Source organism: Solea senegalensis, linkage group LG2 (genome assembly GCF_019176455.1).
Source record: "Solea senegalensis isolate Sse05_10M linkage group LG2, IFAPA_SoseM_1, whole genome shotgun sequence".
NCBI classification, from domain to species: domain Eukaryota; kingdom Metazoa; phylum Chordata; class Actinopteri; order Pleuronectiformes; family Soleidae; genus Solea; species Solea senegalensis.
Genome location: NC_058022.1, coordinates 9958560 through 9980685, shown reverse-complemented (window position 1 = coordinate 9980685; position 22126 = coordinate 9958560). Strand labels below are relative to the sequence as shown.

At 42.0% G+C, this 22126-nt stretch overlaps 1 protein-coding gene across 1 annotated transcript in view; it reads right to left on the bottom strand.

Moving 5' to 3' along the window:
• The window catches only part of lrp1bb (low density lipoprotein receptor-related protein 1Bb), a 231062-nt gene extending 209721 nt beyond the window's left edge, over positions 1-21341 (bottom strand). The window contains exon 1 of the mRNA XM_044016058.1: positions 21202-21341. Within this exon, the coding sequence (XP_043871993.1) occupies positions 21202-21292 (91 nt within the window). The 5' untranslated portion in view covers positions 21293-21341. The remainder of the gene's footprint in view (positions 1-21201) is intronic.
• Between the last annotated feature and the right edge of the window lie 785 nt (positions 21342-22126).

The window sequence follows — 22126 nt, the reverse complement described above, 5'->3', positions numbered from 1 at the left end:
ACCAAGAGACCTGGCTATGAAGAGACATCTGAGCACTTCCAAGTCTGAGTTGCACTTCCATGGTCCACTGAGAAGCCAAATGTGCTGCTGTCAAGCCCCAGCTCAGGCCCACACACATAACAGTGTACACACTTAACAGTAGCATAGTGTGATGAGGCAGGACACAAAAAACATTAGCGATGAGCGGAAGGTATTCACTAAAATGCCTCCGTCACGCCAATAGAGGGGCATTGCTGCCATAGCACAGAGGAGAGCAAGTACATTTCTTTACTACAACACACTGTGTACATATCAGTTAACAAATAATGCCGTGCCACCTTGAGGCAATGTCAAACTCAAAATAAAAATAATCCACACGTGAAAAAGCTGCAGCTGCAGGATCGAAAGCCATGATTTTCACATGGTGTTTATTTTCATCGTCATCGTCGTCGTCATCATCAACTTCCTACACGTTACACTTCATAAGTCCATCATGTAAAAAAATGAGATCCATTTAGTGACACCTTATGGTGAGAGTGCAGACACACAGCGACACACAGAGGACTCCTCTGCTCCCCCATCCGCTCTTTCCCAAGCACATCAGCAAAACAGTGGCCTTTGTATAATGTAATGTAAACACTTTCACACTCCCACCCAATCTGCCTCTTCCCATTTTGCCCTTGCAGGTTTAAGAAGCGGGTTAACGTGAGCCAAGCCTTTAACAATCGTCTGAGCTCTTTCACTCTGATTAATATGCACTTTTCTTCAAGTCGGTGCCGAAGGATCTTTACCACCTGCTTCTACCCTTATGGCATGCCACCTGGGACATCTCTTACAACTGTGCTCAATGTCAGCAGCTACGGTTCTCCTCATGTCAACAAAAGCTGCTGGAATGATGGACAAGGACAAGGGTTATTTTTGACCAGGGGACTATTTGTTCAAAATCAGCTTAGTTTTCAAATTTAATTTTCATTGACATTCATATTGACACATTATATTGGAAAGCTCACTCAATCACGCAGTGGCCGTGAAAAAAATCTCCCATTTTCAAAGACAAAAACAAACATATTCAGGTACTTTTTCCACCAGTAACTATTTGGTGAAACATTGTGAATTGCCTTTCAAGCACAATCTTCTCGGAATTTTTATTTTTTTTTAAAGTAAATAAATTCATTAACTGCTTCAACTTGATTGAATTCCAGCCTCAACAACCTGTACAAAATCACCATTGCAGACACCCACTAAGCAACAACATAATCACATTTGTCCCGAGAAAATCTAATTCTCAGTCAATTATCTTGGCCTCAATGGAACCGATAATGGTTGCTCTTAAGCAGTGAATTTGGCACTGTTTAAATGTGAACACAATGTTTCATACTAAACGCATTGGCTCTGTGTAACGGTCCTCCATATTCTGGCCGTGGGCCAGTTTCACCATCGGTGGGCACCAGTGGGGGCGGGAGACAGCACGGCGAAGTACAGAGAGGTTCTTGGACTACATTAACATTATCAGAAAATCCCATCATAATCACAAAGGAGCGAGCCCCATGCAGTGGCAACTCCCCAGCGAAGTTCTCCATCAGCATATTCCGGTGCCAAAAACAACGATGTGATAAAATGACAAAGGCTGTGTTGCTGCAAAACTGAAAGTAGATATGTTGTCTTCCAGTCAGTCAGTCAGTCAGTCAAAATGACAGAGGTATGTAGTATGACACCAAGAGTCTTAAAATACCGTCTCGCTATCACGTTAAAAAGACTTCTCTGAACATGAGAAACCTGTGACATTACGCTAAATGTGGTTTCTCAGTGCTGACAGTATAGTTGACATGGAAGACTGTGGATGTGCCATTTCCAAAGCTGTTTAGTTCAGTCATTTTATCCCTGCTGAGAAACTCGGTTTACAGACAGGCTCACAACTACAATAAAACATCCACATTCATCATACAGTGTACGAGACATGACCCTTGTGTCAAAAAGTGCCAATAATTAAGCTATACACTTAAAGGAATACTTCACCGATTTGCATTTAGCTTTGTAGTACTAGAATAGGGCTAGTATTTTTAAAAACCTTAGTTTCCCCTGAGTTGAGAAATATCTTCATTGTTTGACACCAGCCCACCAGTGACACTTGGTTCAAGGATTGAAACTCCAATGCTAATTCCGCACTTTTTAGAGCCACTCGTAGGAGGACGAGTCGGGACCTCATTCCCAGAATGTAAACAGCATCCGCCATCTTTGCTAACAGTTACGCTACCAGGACCAAGTGTCACTGGTGGGCACGTAGCAAAGAGAAGATTGAAGATATTTCTCAACTCAGGGGGAACTGAAGTTGGGAAGCACATTTTTTTCAAAAATACTACCTCTATTCTAGTAATACAAAGCCTTCACAATGTTTATTTCCCTTAACTTTATTATTGGTGGTTCAATATATCAGGGCTATCAAACCATTGTCTTCAAAAAGCTGCTTGATTCAAATCAAATTAGTTACATTTACCACTTTCTGAATTAATACTATACACTGTATATATAGCAGGTGTTTGATTTCACTTTCCTGTAGCAGCTCAAAGCAATACAACAAACACAGAGGACTGTAGTATAAAATACAGAGGATTATTTTAAAATGTCCATTTATTACAGCCTCAGGATCAATGAGATGTTTTCCCTCTGGTGTCTTTCTCACGTGATCTGCATTTTTCAACACATGTAGATAAGCATTGCTTCATATTGACAGCAAAACAATGGCCCTTATTCAGAGAAATGTGAAAACTCCCGACACTTCATGCCAGCAGGAGGGTTTTGCATGGTGTTGTTTTTATCACTGCAGCACATATTGCACCCATCAGTGACTATGGCGAATGTGGACGTCGCGGTCTCCTGCTGCTCCGGCTTGATTGAGGTGGTCCACAGTGTTCAAAAACTGTCTCTTTACAGGGATTTTTCACAGTCTACTTTTTTTTTTACAGCATGATTCCAGCTGTTGTAAAGCCTCTCGCCAAAATCCCCAGAGTAATTTGGTGAGATTAACAGTTGACTGCACATCCTATGGAAATTATAGCTCCATACAGAAGGTGTAGGACTCTCGACTGGGGCTGCACTCATTAAGGCTCGGCAAGCAGCATTTCAAGCCGCTCATGCAAACGTGCAGCAATCACACACGTGTACGGGCATATAACAAAATGTGCAACCTGTCATGTAATCATACTATTTAAAAGTTTAACCCACCACTACTCCCCGACATCCTTTCCACTTGCATGCTCCTGGCAGAACCCATCATCTGACAGCTCATGCTCTCACATTAAAAAGAACAGCTGTGTGGAAAAACGGGAGCCTGGCTTTAGATGACACGCATGAGGCATGGTGACGGGCAAAGTAAAAATCAATTTTCTCCTCAAATGACTGCTGTCTATGATCAGCACCAGTCAGGGGTGCGAGGTGAAGGTCCTTTACAAATACAACCAGCTATTAAAATGAAATATGAAACGGCGTAGCTCCCCCACGGGGGAAGGTGCATTATACACTCGCTCGTGTTCTCCTTTAATTAAAAGTGCAGCAGGACAAAGACTGAGGCAGAGTTTCCCCTCTTCAGATAAGAACTGCTTTCTGTGCTAGACAAATCATATTTCCATGAAAGATAGCAGAGAAATATAGCGGTCTCTGGGCTGCCCCTGGCCAAATGGTGACCTTAAGCAGAATTTGATTTCAGCTTCACCACTTATCACACAATACTGTACACACACACACACACACACACTAGCAAGCTCATGTGACCGTGTGGCGCATAGGACACTTCAGTGAATAAATCAAATAAAAGCAGTGTGATATTGAACGGTTGCCTTTTCTTTTTTTAAAAAGAACTCACTCGCTTTGCATTTCCTGGCTCTTTTGTTGAAGTAAGCCAGCAAAAGAGGGAACTTACTGAATACATGTAATTACAATGACTACATTCATATCGTGGATACAGTATGAAACGTCAAGTGACCATCCCAAGACAATTAACCTCAGGTTCTGCAGATCTGCACACTCCTTCAGCCTCTCAGTTCACTGAAGTCGAGTGCCCTCGCCTGACAGCCATTTATACTAAGAACATTTTATTTTTGACACTCTTTCTCAAGTGGTGGCTCACAGATGTATATGTGTGCAAAAACAGAAAAGAAAAAGAAAGTTCAGGCTGAAATGTCAAACATGTATTCTTGAGTTTGAAGGACACATACTCCAACCCTGAGGTCAGTCCCAGCAGTCCAAGAACGTAGGAGCTGAGGACATTACAGACGTCCCTACGTCTTTCATGTATGTAACAAGAGCTTCCACAACCTCATGTCTGATAATTGTCAGATAATCACATAATCCCCAAGTCACTGTCAAATAGCTGATCCCAGTTTGCACATGGGTTCTCAACGGGTGGTCCAGCTTCCTCACACAATCCAAAAACATGCAGATTAGGTTGATTGGACCCTAAATTTACCATAGGTGTGAGTGTGGTTGTTGTTTGTCTCTAAATGTTGGCCCTGTCTTTCACCCTATGTCAGCTAGGATTGGTTCCAGCCCCCTGTGACCCTCATGTGGAGGATAAAGCAGTAGAAAAATGAATGAATGAATGAATGAATGAATGAATGAATGAATCAGTGCCCGTCCTTGGCCCATTTATCCCATTAGTTCCCTATAATCAAATCCTCACAATACAACGTCATACAGATGTATCTCACAGTGGAGTCATTTCTGTTGTAGTTAAGGGTTAGACTCTTGAATGTTGATGAGAATTTGTTTAAACATGGTTCATAGCTGAAGTCTGCCTTGATGTTTGGTCTTATGAGCACTTTTCAAATACAGTATTTACCAGAGCATGAAGGCACTGTGTGTGACTGCATGATTTCTGAAATGTGGTCCAAACATTTGGGAAAATGTGGGTCATAAGGCTACATAACTGCTAAAAGCAACAGAGCACAATCTTCATTCACTGGTAAATATTGCCTTTATGAGGCAAGCACTTAAGCTGAATGTTATCCAGCTGACATTTGCTGATGAGTAGAGTCATCCGATTATATATATATATATAATTATGAAATTGAAAAATAAGACATTGTCGTCAGACTAAAATAGAATTATAAGAGGAAGAAAGATGAGATGAGACTTACATCTGCCAGAAGGCCAGAAACTCCACATCAGCTACAGTTGGGACCTGTGTGTCTGATGTTCCTTTAAACAGGCTCCTTCTAAAACTTGGAACTAGGATATAGAATCGTACAGCAATCCTAGTCTGCCGTGACAAACTCACAGCACCCTCACAAACACTTCCTGCTGAGGGCGGAGCTAAAGGGGCAATAGATTTGAGGTCATCACATTTCGGGAACCAATGAGAATGTGGAGAAAGTGAGCACAGAAAGGGAAAATGACAATCACAGCACAGTCTGTAGATGTGTATATTACAGCTTAGAAAATAGAAGTGAGCACTTTTTGACTTTGTTTTATATAAATATGAACATATAGGAACATGTATTGATTCGTATAATCGGTGTCCCGTGCCTTTTCAACCTGATGCTTGAGTGGGTTCTAACATTTTAGAAGCATTCAACATTTTATTCCTTCATTTACTTTTGTACTTGCTCTCCGACTCACCGACTGGAGTGGCAACAGTCTAATGCATTTTTAACATTTCATTTTTAACATTTCATAAAACACATCTTTTTTCTTCTCATATTTTAGTTATATTGGTCTGAATTTGTACTATCACAAAATGAACACCATGATCTCGACGAGATGTGCCGGATTATTTCCCTCATATTAACTTACAGGTAGACATTTTCCTGCATACGTAAAGCACATCATCAAATCATGTGCCACACACCACGTCGTGTCATTTGCTCCAACTTTTCCTTTGAGGTGTGCTGTTAGATGAGAGTTGGCCTGGATTTTTTTTCCCATTAACCAAGGTTGAGTGATCTCAACTACAATTAAAATTTGCATGTCCTTTCCCGCGTGTGCTTGAGTTTCCGCCCCGTGTCAGCTGGGATTGGCTCAGTGACCTGCGACCTTCGCGTGGAGGATAAAGCAGTAGACGATGAATGGATGAAAATCCTTTTGATAATGAAATAAATTAGGATAGCAGTAAGCCTTGACCTCCATATACGTATTCCGTATTTCACTGTCCTTTCTGCCAAAAGCTGTTTGTTTGTGGAGTGGACCGAATTTTAAATATTCATATAATATTAACATTATTAAACACGCAATACAAGATTTAAGACAAATGAAACGATGTATAAATATGTTCAAATAAAGATTATATTGTGATTTCTCTCCTTGTTTTCTCTGTAGCCTGAGAAAACAAAGAGTAATGCATGCAACTCTCATTGCACACCGAGACACTATGATGTAAATTAAACACAGCGCTTTAGGGATTGATTATTGGAGGATACAGTATTTGCAGTGGAGAGTTGCATCCAGTCGAGTAACAATTAGCTACCTTTATTATGCAAAGCAGCTGAAAATGGTCTGGTGGCTCCAAAGCTGATATGAAGGGTGTTTGATGTGTAATGTACTTGTTCATGAATGGTACAAACACACGACTACACATAGCACCAGATGATTCTCCGGCTTATGTTTAAACATGAGAATCATTTCAAAATACAGACTCAAGCATTGGTTATTATGCCAAGCTTGTATGTAAATTGCTATTGCTTCAACATTTTTAATTACTGGATTTATTGGTAGCACGCTAAGCCCATGGCCAAGTGGACAGGAATTGGGCTTGTAACTGGAGGGTTGCCAGTTGAATCCCTTCCAGGTCAAGGGCTGGGATACCCCTGAGCGAGGTACCCATTTCCCATTGCTCATTGTTAATTGGACGCTTTAAATTGACCACAGCCATAAGTGTATTCCTAGTGCTGGTCCCAAGCCTGGATACATGGGAGGGTTACATCAGGAAGGACATCTAGCATTAAAATACCAAATCAAATATGCAAATAATCCACTGTGGCAACCCCAAGAGAGCGAGAAAAAAAAAATTAATAGCATCCTGGAAGATGATGGTTACGGTATAGAATTGGAAATCTCAACGCAAGATAAATTTTCCACAGCAAACTATATCTTCATTAAAACTTTGCTCAGGGCTTATTCTTTTTTTTTCCACAAATGAGATCAATATTCTACAAAATATAATCACACTCTTCAATGGGTAACTGTCTCTTAGCTTCCACGCAAAGCATAACTACTAGGATCGCCAAGAAACTTTGGTCCAAAATCATTTTTTCTAATGATAATTGTGCAGTTACTAACAAGGACTTAGCATGTGTGCGTGAGAACACATCAATATTTAATTCAAAGGGCAACCCCCTTGTTCTCATCCTGCCAATTGGAGAGGAAAAATAAGAATATACTTTGGCTCCTGCTCCAGAGGAAGAGCAGAAAAAGAGTGGAACGGGGATGAGCTTCAAACTGCGGCTCCACTCTTCAGAAAGTCATTAGGTCAGAAGTGTGGAGGATGGTCGACAAGGGGCCTTTAATAATGAAGAGCTTGTGTTCCGCAGGGAAACACCGCCTGCAGCGGGCATTCACAGAGGCTGCTATGGAAATGAAAGATTTGGAGGTGCACAAAGGTCCCGGCACGCCTCTGAAGGAAACTAGCTGGCTAACACTTCTTATAGTCATAGCTGTTTGATTGTTGCTTGGAAATGGAAACACGCAGGACCTACATTTCCATAGCCATAGCTATTACTACCTATGGTCCAGTAATTCTACTAGATTAGATTACTAGTGACAAATTTACTGAGTCCTGATCCCAACCTCAGGTCTTAGATCGGAGCTGATTTGGAGCTTTTTAGAGCAGCAATCACCCGGATGAGCTCACCTCAAACATTTAAGCCAGTGGCATTTAGTTCATCTGTATTATTGGTCATATTTTAATACTCTTATCAATAAGTCAGTATCAGGAAATACTGTAATACTACACACACATTGTGCGGTATCAAATGGGAACGGTTCAGTACGGTACGTCATTTTTTTGTGTGTTTCCATTAGGAATAGTACCAAAATAACTGGTATCCCTCCCTTGGGTTACAAGAGTAATGGTAAGGTACAGCACAGGTGGAGTTAGACCCACGACAGTCAGCTGATTAGGGGACAGAACATCGATGTCCCCAGTCTATTCTCATACAAAACTTGACGTCTTGTTGAGACAAGAAACCACAGACCGAGCAGGAAAAAATTAGCTGCTGTAGGATGTCCTCCATCGTTGTCTATGTAATCAGTATCGGCAAATACTATAGTTAAAAGATTGATTGGGAAATCCCTAATAAAAAAATCACTGGAAACATCATATGAACCTAAATAAGTCAATAAAGTGAAAGACGTCGCAGAGGAGACGAGCAGAAAACACAGCAATGCGACTGGCTAAAGAAAAATAAACACTGGGCATATGCAAATCCTCTCTTGAGTCTCAAAGGCTTTGAATGAACATCCAAACTTAGGCCTATTAGAGAGGAGGACGGCGCGCGGCTCCACTGGCTTCTTCATAAACGGCATAGTGCATTCTCAAACAGCTTTATAGCGGGGCTCAATTTATTTCACAGTGAAGGCAACAATGCTTGACTATCAGGTGACACACTCAAAAGCCCATATCATTCTCAAGCTGACCGGCGCAATATACTCCTTATTTTAAGAAAGCAACATCAGTCTTCATCCTTTCAGCTTCGTATCTTTAACAATAAAGCTGGTGGCTTATCAAAGCGTTGAGAGCTGCAAGGGATACGGTTACAGTGCCACAGTTCCAGGTTCGTCACAAGGGATCCACCCATCCTGCTTTTCATCCAACATATAGACTCTCAGTTTATTGACAATTTGAGCACTGGTCGGAGACTAGATCTCTCTCTGCTGCAGGGGCTCTTGCAGAAAACAGTAAAATGAACGTGGTGGGGAAGATACCACAGGTGCCTGAACATGTGCTGTGAAATACAGGGAACTCTTTTAACTAGCATGGCTATTAAAAGCCCTCACCATGCTGCTGAATCACTCTCAATAAATTGAAATTGTCTAAAATGACGTATAGAAACGGCAACGACCGTGACTGGAAAAAAAAAAAAGGACAAGTGTTTAAAGGAAGAGTCCGGCATTTTAAGTCATGTTAAAAAAAAAAAATAAGGATTAACTTTATGTCCCCACAATAGCTATCACGAACAGGACTGGACCCAGATGCAGAACAGTGGTAAGACAAAGTCAGCTGACAGGAACGCTGATCCTCAAATGTGCGGGCAGAGACGCAGGCACGGGATCAACAGAGGCGGGAAGCAGGTAATCAAAAAGTTAAACAGTCAGTGAAGCCTACACGTGCAGATAAATCCACTGAGGGTAACTCCAATGACGGGGAGCGCTCATAAAGAAGCTACAGACGGACAAAGACGAACTCACACCAGACAAAGGAAGAGGAAGCGGTTATATACACTGAGGAATTAAGGAGACGAACAAGACACAGGTGAAACGGGTTGGGAAATCACAGAGGGGAAGAGTAAAGTGGGAATTTCACAATAAGATGACATGGACGACAGAACATGACAATAGCGGTACTATTTTAAAATGTCTATTTAGCCACTGTGCAGATCTAAGTTAAATCCAAGAAGTTTTACTTTGGCAAAGACATCACCCTTGGACCTCCTTAGGGATATTGTAACCGTGGAGATAAGCGGCATGTCCTGTGTGACGAGTGTCTCGGTGGAAGACAGATGCTGCAGCCTGACCTCTGATAACTGTGTCAGGGAGCTCAGTGTGGTGGCAGAGGAATAAAAAAATAAAAATTGATGCACTCAGAAAACACAGGCTGGCTAGAAATGCCTCCACTGACTTCATTTCTTTTTTTCTTTTTTTTTTGAATTGCACATCAAAGACTGCAGCGAGCAGATACGCCGCGTCTTAACTGAGTGCTTTTGATGAGGAATCCGAGCAGCGAGGTAAAGTCAGACATGAAAATGTCGGTTAGCCCGAACAAGACAAAGGTCAAGAGAATCTAAAAAGGAGAGCTGTCATCTCCAGCGTGCCACAGCTGACGGTGACAGGCCTTGCAAACGCTCTTAAAGAGATTGTTTATTTTTAGATTTAAGATTTATTTTTTATTTATTGAAGACTCTTAAGGAGCATCACAGTAAAACCTTGGTGTACCTGACAAGGGGACAGACTTGTCAACACAGTTAATGGGCTGCTTTGGTGAGCTGACTCTCGGGAGAGGCTGTTCTCTCATTAAAAAAAAATAATATATAAAAAAAACAAAAAACACTTGTCAGGTAATTTCTACCTCTGCATAAGAGATTAGGGGGAGAGTCACACAGCTAATTACTGTCATTACAATATCTCACAGCGTTTATGCACAGTGCTGTACGATCTCAAAGGTTAACAACAGGGAGAGCACTTTATGAACAATCACAACTACATCAGTTCAATTGATTTTTATTTATATAGCAACAAATCCTAACATAAATCATATTGAGGCACTTGACAGAGTAAGGTCAAGACGGAACACTTAGTCAACACGATCATTCGGCTTGGCTTTGGATTTATTGCAACGGATAAACATATAAATGTAAATGTGGCAGGACATTTATTGATTTTTTTTTTTTTTTTAAGGTGTTTATTATTTATACTGTATCTGCAAATAACCTGGAGAAATGATAAGAATCACACTTACACTCGTGACTCATCCAAAATGCCAGTAGCTGTGTTTTGGATCGTTCATTGAACAAATAACTCTCTTTGATTAAAACACCTTAGACGAGAGGATGTTTTGATGGGCATTTTTCATTAGTTTCTGACATATTACAAACCCAACCATTTATCACTGATGGAGAAAACAATCACTGGCTTAATCATCATCGTCATTATGGATGATATTGAACAAGTGCGGAGCGTCTCAGTGGCAACGCGGCTGACGCACTGTCTGCATGCATCATTTCTGCAGCGTTAGTTTTCTTTATTCTAAATAGGCCATTCGTGTTTGTATTTAACATATTTAATATTGTAATTATTTTATTCAAAAGTGACTTGAAAACGATACCCTGGAACTTTGTATGTTCTTTTTTTCTGTGAGCTACACAAGCGCCTTCTTGCTGTATCCCATTATCTGTCCATTTATGTTTTACAATTTTTAATTAGTTTGTAGCCACTTGATTGATGAATTAAAGGCATACATAAAGAAATAAAGTGCATTACACTGTAAATGACAGATTAGGTGCCTTATTGTGTTATACCTTCCTTCCTAACAGCCTTCTAGTTTTTCTATTGGCACACGCTGATTAATGATGCAATGACAAATGTAGTGTCTCTGTGTCTCCATGAAGTTCCCTTTCGCTTCAAGAGCTTAAACAATCCGAGCTGACAAACCTTTATTCAAGCAGAAAAGTTGCAAAGTGAATGCATTTACTCCAGAAGCAGAAGAAAAACATCGCCGCGACACTTATTGTCAGCCAACAAACCTCACGCAATCAGTCGTTTTGGAACACATGCCCATACTTGCTGCACTTACCGCACACATCAACGCACACGTGTCACCCTCAGCACGAAGGAGAAATACGTTCTGTCACTTTACAGTGACAGCGTCTCACTGCCGTCCCCCGCTTTTCGAGAGCACTAGTCTGTGCTGTCCTTTGTTAAATTATGCCTCTGATTTTCTATCCACTGACGGCACAATTCCTTCAGGCGGGGATGAGAAGAGGAGCAGAACACGAGAGGAGATGAAAAACAGCGCATCTTAAAATAATAATCATACACCACGTATAACGAGACAGTAATGTCAGGCAATATATAGTCATCTACACTATTTACCTAGCATGTGCCCCCCCCATCTTTAAACACAAACAAGCCTGTACTTTGGATCACATTGCAAGAGACAAAGATTTCAATTACATCTGGCCACGCTACACCCGTCACCACTGGTGCCGCGGTTAAGCGATGGCGTCGGAAATGATCAGCCCAGCAGATGTGTCATCACACGAGTTAGTATATGCAAGAACAAAGGGAAAGGGAGATCACAGATCCCCCACGCCACAACAAGCTCTTTTACTCAAACAGAGCAGGGGGTTTATTAGATTCTGTCATGACCTCAGGTGTTCACGCTAAATCTTCAGTCGGGCCAAATTACCCCGCTGCTTTACTTGATCATTTTCAATCATTAAAGAAATTCGCGCAAATTCATTTGGCTTCAATTTCACACACAAGCGTGCCCCTGTGAACACACACGATCGTACACACATCTGTACACACACACACATATATAGAATAATGTTATTTTGCATGTCTTGAATTTTGCTTTTTCTGTTTATTTGAATGTCACTTTACTGAGGCCGAAACTCTTACAGAGCTGGGTTTATTAAAAACTCCGTGTGCGTGCACATCTGGTAAAGCAGCCGGCTCACTGTGCCTGAGTATGAATATGAGATTGAATGTGATTGTCTGTGTGTAAGCCTCTGACAGAGTGGAAGCTGGTATCTTTTGCATAATGCATTCTAGCACTGTATAAGGAGATGATTAATAAAGAATTACAGCAGTAAATAGTCTGCTAAGCCTTTTTAAAAAAAACAATGAAGAACCTATTAGCCTTCCCACTATGAGTTATTCTAAATTACATGGCTGTGAAATGTGGGGATAAAAATCTTTGAATAAAATGTATGAGAGAGCATTTTTACAGTAGACTAAAAATTGTTATCAGTGTGCTTCCATTTTTTTTTTGTCCAGCAAAGAGAACATTCTGCTTCTTTAGAATTTTCACTTTTCATTGTTCAATCAATCCACCATTAATTACACAAAAGATTACCTGTCCTGTGTTGCCTCTTGTTGGCAGGAAATGGTAATTTCACTGGGGACAGAATGAGTTGTAAAATGTGGACAACGACTGACCCTGCAGATTACTTTGTGGAAATATTTCTTCAAAATAATTTCTTTTTTTTGGCATTCTTTCAAGGGAATAAAGTGTAAATGAATTAGGTATGGCAAAAGTTGTGAACCGGCTTGGGTGACCGTGGAGTGTGCACATAAAAGCAGACAGAATGGCCTTGAAATGAAAAGAAAAAAATTAAGAAATTCTGCAAAAAAACATTCCCAGATGTAGGCACTGAACTTGAAATGCTGGCATGTACAAGGCCACAGCAGAAATCTTCGGAATGCATTCTCTAAGAAGCACATTAAATCTCTGTAGTCGTTTCTCTGGGGTTTTGTTCTTGGTAAAGTCTGTCTCAGGAACAAGTGGCCCTTATCAGGCATGGAGCAGCGAGAGATACCTGCACCAGTCAACATGTTTGAGGCCCAAGAGCTTAATCTCTGCTCTCTGCTCTGAGCACTGAAGCACATCTCTCGGTGAGAGCGGAGTAACTTCACACATTTCAAGTCAGCCGACGCCAGAAAAGGAATGGGTGGGGGTGGAACCACATAGCATGAGCGCGAGCGCACCGCTCTAATCGTATCAAAGACTTCTACAAACAAACATGGGTGAACTGTGATTGATGGGAACACAGTTAATAGGACTCTGAATCCAACAGTGCGAGTGCGGAGGGTGGTGGGGGGGACGTGAGATCAATAGGAGCTCGGAAGCATGTTAGGGAATCGTACTGAATCAGATTGATGACAGCTGGTGGTGATGTATTTCACAATCTAATTTTAACACAAAGTAACTTGGTGATGGTGCGGGCACAAAACTCTATCCTCATGGGCCAGCAGTATCACAGCTGCTGAGAGTGAATTGTGTTCCTGCTGCAGGTGCAGGCAGTGGCAGGAGTGCGGTTCCTTCTTTGATTTTCAGTTCGTGCACCATGCCATCAAAGTGCATTCAATTATTTATCCTTAGTGGCAATCTCACAAATATTTTAGGTCCTAAAAACTCCTTGAGTGCACCGTCAGGCTCGGACATAGAGTGCACTTCGACTGTCTTTCGAAAATTGATATTAAAAATATCAAAGTGTCAGATGTTCTTAGTGGAAGGAAAGCCCGGCCCAGACGTTCATTGCAGTTAAAAATAAACTGGCTGCACATTTGATGTGGTCACTCATTACTTTGCACACAGACACGTCTTACATTCTGTTTACCTCACTGTGTGCGCCTCATATACTGTAAATATCTCACATGTAACACGCTGCACTCTAGCATTGTTTTTCTAAATATGATTTAACTCTGTTTAATAGTGGAGACAAATTTTGGCTCTTTAAAAGGCAATGACCAGGAGAGATGACTGAAAAGCTACCATATGAAGGCATGTTTATGTTCAAATCCATCATACACAGTATTAAATAAGTGTATGTTTAAAAAGGAGCACATTGACGGCTCAGTATTACCTAATTACGCTATGCACTCATTTTTCTTTCAAGAAGGACACAGCCCACCAGTACCAACTGGCCTTAGGTTTGTCTGCTGAATGAAGCTCGTTGGGGGATGGATGAATCCCTTCCCTGTTCTGATTCTCTGAGCCAAGTCTGCATGATGGGGCGCTGAGCCCTCGGTCTGTGCCAGGTGGCAGCTGGGAGAGAGAGTCCCCGGCCAGGCTTCAGCAGCCCTCACTCTGGCCCTTTGGCCACCATTGCTGCCACGCGGGGCTTGACACCGGCACTTCTGACCTGGTGATTGGTAATGGCCCACTGGCAGTATCCTGTTTGTGTGAGCAACTGCGTTTGTGCACACTTTCTTTGGTTCAGCCAATAATTTTATCTCAGCATTCAGTAAATCACCCTTTGAAAACTAAGGTTTTTTTTTCTTTTTTTTTTCCCTATAAAAATTTCACTGAGCTGATCACTTTCAATCACAAAGTACAGGGCTGCAAGACAAGCGGAGCATCCATCTCCAGTCTATTCACCAAAATTACATTCTGCTGTGTCTGGTATGGACACACGCAGGTAATGTTCCCTTCTCACTAAAAGTAATGAATCAAATCTTAAAGTATCAGTCAGCAAGATGCTTTCAAGCTCATAAATTGACTGGGGGATCTCCATATTGCCAGTTTAACACTTGGAAATGAGTGTGCCAAGAAATATAACTGCTCTTGCAGACAAAAATGAGCAAACTCCACCCCTACACACACACACACACACACAATAAAAACATGGCCACCTCTTCCTCACATCTCTCACACACACACACATTCACACAGTAAATGACAGCCCCTAAACTCTTTCTATAATAAACAGCATAAATTATCATGTTATTTTTGACAATTCATTGCACATTTTCCTGTCTATTCCTCGCCCTGGGTACTTCAGTAAAGAACAATGGTAAAAACATCTAGACAAGTATAATTCAGGTCCATTAACAGCACGCAATGACCTCAGAGGTTAAAAAAAAACAAATGACCTGACATTTGACAAATCAGCTAAGTGCAAGTTTACATTGTTAAGAGTTCAACTCTTTATATTTGAAAAGTGGTCTAGACATCGCATATCCCCATGGCAACATACTGTAACCGCTGTAAGATACATCCCACTGATCTCAGTCACATACCCTAGTGCAATCAGTACTGGGTCAAAAGCTGAATAATCAAAGACACTGCTACAGTAGCAGGTTCTGTAGGTTAGTCTAGACCAGGAGTGTCAAAAAAAAAAAAAAAAATTTTTTATATATATATATATATATATATATATATATATATATATATATATATATATATATACATACACATACATATATATATATATATATATACATATATATATATATATACACATATATATTTATACTTTTCAATAAAAACCTACATGCAAAATAAAACTATTAATATCATGAACATAAACACACCTTTCGTACAAAAAACAACATTTCCTATTACTATTATAAAAATATTGCTAGTAAATAATAATAATAATAATAATAATATTATAATAATAATAATAAATAAGCATTCTATTCCATCACCTCGCTGTGGTTCGGCCATGTTTCATAACATCGATTGGGCGGCCGCATGTGGCCCACAGGCCGCCCGTTTGACACCACTGGTCCAGAGCAAGTGGAGAAACTAGGTGAGACCAATCACTGTCATTGACAGAATAAGTATCCACCGCTGCTGCACTGAGCGTCTGCACAAGCACAGGCGCTCAGTGCCGAGCATGAGAAACCTCCTCCGTGTGCTGCCTCCTCTCGACGAGCTGTTAACCCTTTCAAAATGACAGACGAGATGGAGACAATTTCCCACTTTTTGAGACACAACCAGGAAAATGTTCACTCGAGTCAGGCCTCGTTTGTTCCAAACTTAAACTGTTACCATCAAGCCCCACGTCCCATAGAAGACAAGTACAAGTCTTGTTTTACTGTTCGCTCTGTTGAATTGGTGTTTCAGCAGATGGTCTAGCATGTCCATGAACATAGTTTTCTTTTTTCCCCCCATATCCTAAGGCATCTTACATCGCCCTAATATTCAATTTAATGGTGCATTCTATATCCTTCACCCTATAATAACCCCATACATATCTCTACTTGTAAGTTGCCCTTACGAGCCCTATTTTCATTAGCATTTATGGCCATAAAGAAATATGCTTCACTTCATTAATAATTAACCCTGCCTTTTTTTTTTTTCTTAATTCCAAGGCCATGTCAGTGCACAGCCAGTGCCAAGCTATTGCAATCCGGTCCTGCATGAGGAGGGGAATTAGGTGAAACTTATTGATTCATTATTCACATTTTAAATTATGCAGCATTTTGGGAGAAAAAAATCTAATATGAAACCCCTGTGTCACCATCATAATCAAGTCTGTCCGAGTTGTGGGTCAGAAAATCCTCCTCCTCCTTCCATTGGTAATCAATGCCACGAGTCAATTTACAGCCAATGGCTTTCACAACCTGAGCAAATCCATTTCTGATTCAATTGTAACCCATTAAGACTGCGAGAGGTGATATTTAATGTGACACTATCCAAAGCCGGTGGCTTCCTTCGATCATTTTTGCTCTCTGGGAGGGAGCACCGCCACCCCGCTGCACACTAAACTGAGATGTGTGGGGGCTGCTTCGCTGCTGCCCTCCCGTAGCTTCAGGCCATGCTTCACCTCTATAGCCTGAGATAGATGTAAGAGCTCAATGGCAGCAATACTTAGCTGACATCACTGGGTAAACGTGTCGGCCACTTTAATGTCTTTTCACCGCTTAGAATGGACAGAATGCACTCGGGCAGAAACGCTGTCTAAGCACATGCCTTAGACACTGACTCTAATGACTATAGCATGACGTTCGAAGTACTTATGGGACATAGAAATGAATGCTGAGGTTTTGTAGGAGAGCTTAATAAACTTATATTCAAACTGAAGCTGGCCTTTAGTAACAAGTTGACTGTCTCTCCTGATGACACGTCTGTTTTTTCCAGCCAAAACATGCTGGTAAAGCAACACTCAACACAAAAAAACCCACCTGAAGTGCATTTCATGTGGCACTGATGCCAATATAAACAGCAGTCATTGCCTGCTCCACAGGTTTTCCACCGCTGAGCTCCACATCCATCGCTGACAGCATCACCTTCTATTCAGACCACCCTCCCCTTCACGAAGCCACGTGCATTCGCTCCATCTGCTCTTTCCAAACCAGCTTTGACTGGGTTGTACATGGTGGTTTCTGCGGTGACTAGGTGAAGACAGAGTAGCTGGGCGAGTGGGGTGGTGGGGGGGGGTATGAGTGTGGGCCACCTTCCGCCCCAAAGGATCACCTTTTGCTGAGGTGAGCACATTCGCTGCCATATCAAAAAAAAGGATGCGGACAGAAATTGAGCTACAAAGGAGACCTATGCAGCTGCCAAACTCATTTTCTGTTAATGCTGTCCAGTAAAAAAAAATAAATAAATGTAAAACAGCTATGAAAACAGGATCCAGTCCAACCTTTGAAGGTCAAATATTAGTCATCACCCAGCAGTTCTCCTGCAAAAACAACAGCATGATCTTCCCAGAAGAAACAGTCTCAGAAAGACCTCTGGACTGTCCAAGAACAGTTTAAAGCTTTTGGTTTAGTTGTGTGGGAGGCAAAGTGATTTACATAATCTAAATTTGATATCATTTATCATCTCCGGCTGCAATTTAGTGACCAATTTCCTGCTTCTATACGCTATCTAAAAAATAGGGGGAAAACACAGAAGTGACATTAAGCTGAAAGAACATTTACTTAACTCAGTAGCATGAAGGAAGCAGTGTTACAGATAGTCAGTGTGGAGACGTCAAACATTATTAATGCCCAAATCCCTCAATTGTAACATGAATGCTCTTGTTGTAACACCAGCCCTGGCTTTGATTACATATTGACTGAATGGAACCCGGACAACTGCCAGCTCCATCGCTTCACTATATTTTGTGCCCAAGAAACTATTATCATAATTATGAGTTGTGCCGATAGTGGTGGTCGTTAATCCCCGCTGTGTGAAACTGTTTAAAAAAAAAAAATCTAAACAAACATTTTCTCCTAACTGACTTTAATCAGCCCCCGTTTTCAATCATGCCACATAACTCTATTCAACGATAATTAAACGAGTCTCAAGCCAAAGCGAAGGGAAAACAGATCACCTGTGATGATCGTCTGAGAGGTCAACGCCGTCGCCGTGTATAAAATACACGTTTTATGAAACGTTCTGTTTCATTGAAGGACGATAGAAAGCAAAACAAAACTCACGTTCCTTATCATAGAGGTGCAACAGTGAACAGTGAATCTTGTTCCCCCCCTAATTTTCATTTTTATTTCATTACTTTTTGCTAAATACACACACATTTACTTTGTCCATGACATGTATTATATTGTCTGTTCACCCTTGGACCCAATTAAAAATAAAAATGTAGAAAATCTTCAAAGAAATTGCCCATTGACACACGACTTCTCTGTACCTGTGCTGCACTCACATACACTTCGGCAGCGTTATCTCACTATCTAATTTAATTAGCTCCTAAAGGCAGTCTCCGCTGCATTAGTGCATCGGACCCATCTGTGCCTTCCACTCCACGATCGTCTTTAAAACGAAGTGTACATTACAAAGCCTGAGTTGTTTTGTACTAAACGGATGCTGATCCGGCATGTCTCAGGTTGGCGTGTCAGAACTTCTCCTGCTCCGTCGTTCCGTCACCTCAGCAACGCGCCACGCCGTCTCCGCCAGGTCGACTCACTCCACGTGAGATGGACACGAGTGAAAAGAAGAGGAACACGGCAGAGGAATTACAAGCAGAGAGCAGGTTTTTTTTTTTGTTTTTTTTTATGAATAGGCTCGGGAAAAGCTTCAGAAGCATGCACACACACACACACACACATCTTGGCATTGGGTGTAACAACTACTGCTAACCACAAAGCAAATTAATTTTAAACTAATTAAGCTGACATCCAGCTTCGGTGTTGGACGAAATAAGAAATGCCATTATCATTACCTTCCAATTAGACCCGACTACGAGGGCTTTCATTTATTCTCAGTCCACGGCAGAGCAGAGGCGGGAGAAGCGGCACTGAATCTGTCTATGGAGGGAAAAAAAACGCAATAACTTTTTGTGTGTGTCTGTGTTGGTGTGCCGATATCATGTCGACGGCTCTTGTTTTAATTCCGCTCACCTCGAAAACAGATAATGTAATATCTCCCAAGCGACACGGGTGCAAACCAGTGGTGCAATGCTGACAAACAAACCAAAAAAAAACTCCAAAAGTCCCCACCCTTGCCACCTCTCACAGCGCGGCGGTGACTCGAGGAGTTGGGAAAACAGATTCATCTTTTCATTTCATGCACAGACAGAGGTAAACACTTCTCCCTCTTGCCTGGTGTGATTGTCACACTCCAGGTATTGGTTTTCCACGCTTTGTGTGTCATTGTGTGCATGTTTGCCAGCACTGCTGAACTGTGCTTGACAATAATAATTATCATATATTCTCTTCTGGGTTTTAGTTGAAAAATGCTAAAAAATTGAAATGATATCTGGTGATATCACACACACACACACACACAGATAGACAGAGAGAGAGTGAGATATGCGTCTGCCGCTAAGACGTTGGGGACAGTCTCACAACAAGCTTTGCAATCGTTTGCTTTGCTTTTGGGGAATTTGAAAGAGGAAATAAGTATGAAATCCATGTCAGTGATCACTGGGTCCACAGAAAGCTTACGTTACAAGAAAAAATGATTTAATTCACCGTGACCTCTCTGATACAATAAAGTGCATATTATTTGCTCAATGCCTGCGAGTCGTTTAGTGTTAAGTGCTTAAACTGGGAACCTCGAACATTCGAAAGGTGGGATAGAGGTTTCAAGTCGTAACATGACAATAACTATAGTGAACCCTGCCCCAAAGAAAATCACCTTTTTGAATGGTAATTATCTACATCTTAATGATTTTTTCTTTATTTTCCTCAATATTAATGAGCCATGTGCTGAAAGAAAGATTTTTTTTTTTGAATGATTATGTAGCTTTCTATGAATGTGGCTGTTGAATATTCTGCAGCTCCATTGTGTGTCCTAATTTGCAAACTGGAGACACGGTGTTTCCTGAGTTGCTGTGTCGCGTGTGTTTTGGAAGCCTAACATCCATATGATGAGCACTTTGTGTTACACCGCATGCACATGTGCAAAGTCAAGTGACTGATTGGCTGATTGAATAAAGTTTAAACACGAATGAGTGATGGGTGACATGACTTTGGTTGTCTTTGCTCACAGTGATCCCCCCCCTCCAACATGCTGCATCGAGAGAGAGTGTCGGTGAAATTCAGACATATGCTGCTCAAATAGTCAAGAGTTCGTGCACAACTGGAGCGCAGTCCTCATCAATCGCGCCTCCACACACACACACACACTATGTTGCGGCGAAATCCACGGCAGTGGGAACAAGCTCCAGCTCGGGGTGAGACAAAACCACAGTGGGCACAGGGATATTTTCACCTGCTGCACTGTGGGATGTCGCTGCTGAAGCGGCTGCAGTCTCAAACACTGAATCACTCTCTCTCTCTCTCTTCTGGCTCCCGACGAGCCAAAAGAATGTTCCTGAAACTGCACACAATGCAAGAATTGTGCTCAACGCACAGAGCAACTTAAAAGACTTATCAGGATGCAAATAATGTGATCATTCTAAATGATGGAAACAACAGTGGGGGGGCTAAAAGATGCAGATACCCCCCACACTGGACAATGATGAGGATCAACTCTTCCTCATCAATGACTGATGCCTCAAACGCGGAGGTTTATATCCGGCAAATGCACATCACAGCCAAGCCGCTCTGGAAACGGTACCACGGTGCCAAGTTTCATCGGACTGCGCATCCCCGACGGCCCCCGTTCCTCCTTACCTCTCTCCTCGTCCGACACCGTGGAGGGCTCGGCGCACGGAAATAATCCCGAGAACAGGGCTAGAAAAACGAGCAGAAACAATTCGGACATGTTTTCGGAGAGCGGGCTCTAAGAAGCCACAGTGCGTCTCCCGGTCCTGCTCCTGCTCCAGGTCCGGGTCCAGTCTCCCCTCCTCCTCCTCCTCCTCCACCACCACCGCCACCCGGGTTATCGAGCGCCGTGTACTCGGTGATGTCCAGGAGAACGAGTGCGCAGAGCAGTGCAGCGCTCCCCCGGCTCCCCGACACATGCACACCGCCGCTCCACACAGCGAAACAGACGCACCGGAGACAGCAGGAGAAATGAGAGTCTGTGGCGCGCGCGCAGACACACACACACACACACGCTCACGGGGACGCGATGGGGAAGGCGGGGTGCGAGCGTGGAGGGAGCATAAAGAATGCATACGACTCCAGTCGTTTTCTCAGTGATTAAATGCCGCCGAGGTGGCGCAGGCAGCTCGTCTGAAAGGTTATAGCTGTACAGTCAGTAGAGTGGCTGTCAGCCTGAGGTCCTGAGGGGGGAGTTTCAGAGGGAGGGTCCTCAAAAAAAAAAAGAAAGAAAGAAAGAAGAAAAAGTCACGATGAGCTATGAGAAATCAAGGCTCTCACTATTATCACTATTTGTTTTACTGAAACACCACACATCCAGCAGAACTGGCAACACAAGAGTGAAAAATGGGTGACATTAGAAGCTGCTGAGCTGAAACCACCAACACACAGCATTTACGATCGTAGATCAACCCCAACATATAAACTGCATCACATACAGTATGTGTTGCATATTTCAGGTGTATATCAATAGCCCGCTATAAATGCTTCATTCTCAAAAGTTTCAGTGTGTAACTTTCTGGTGATTTGTCTTAGCGGATGTTATCATTCTGCT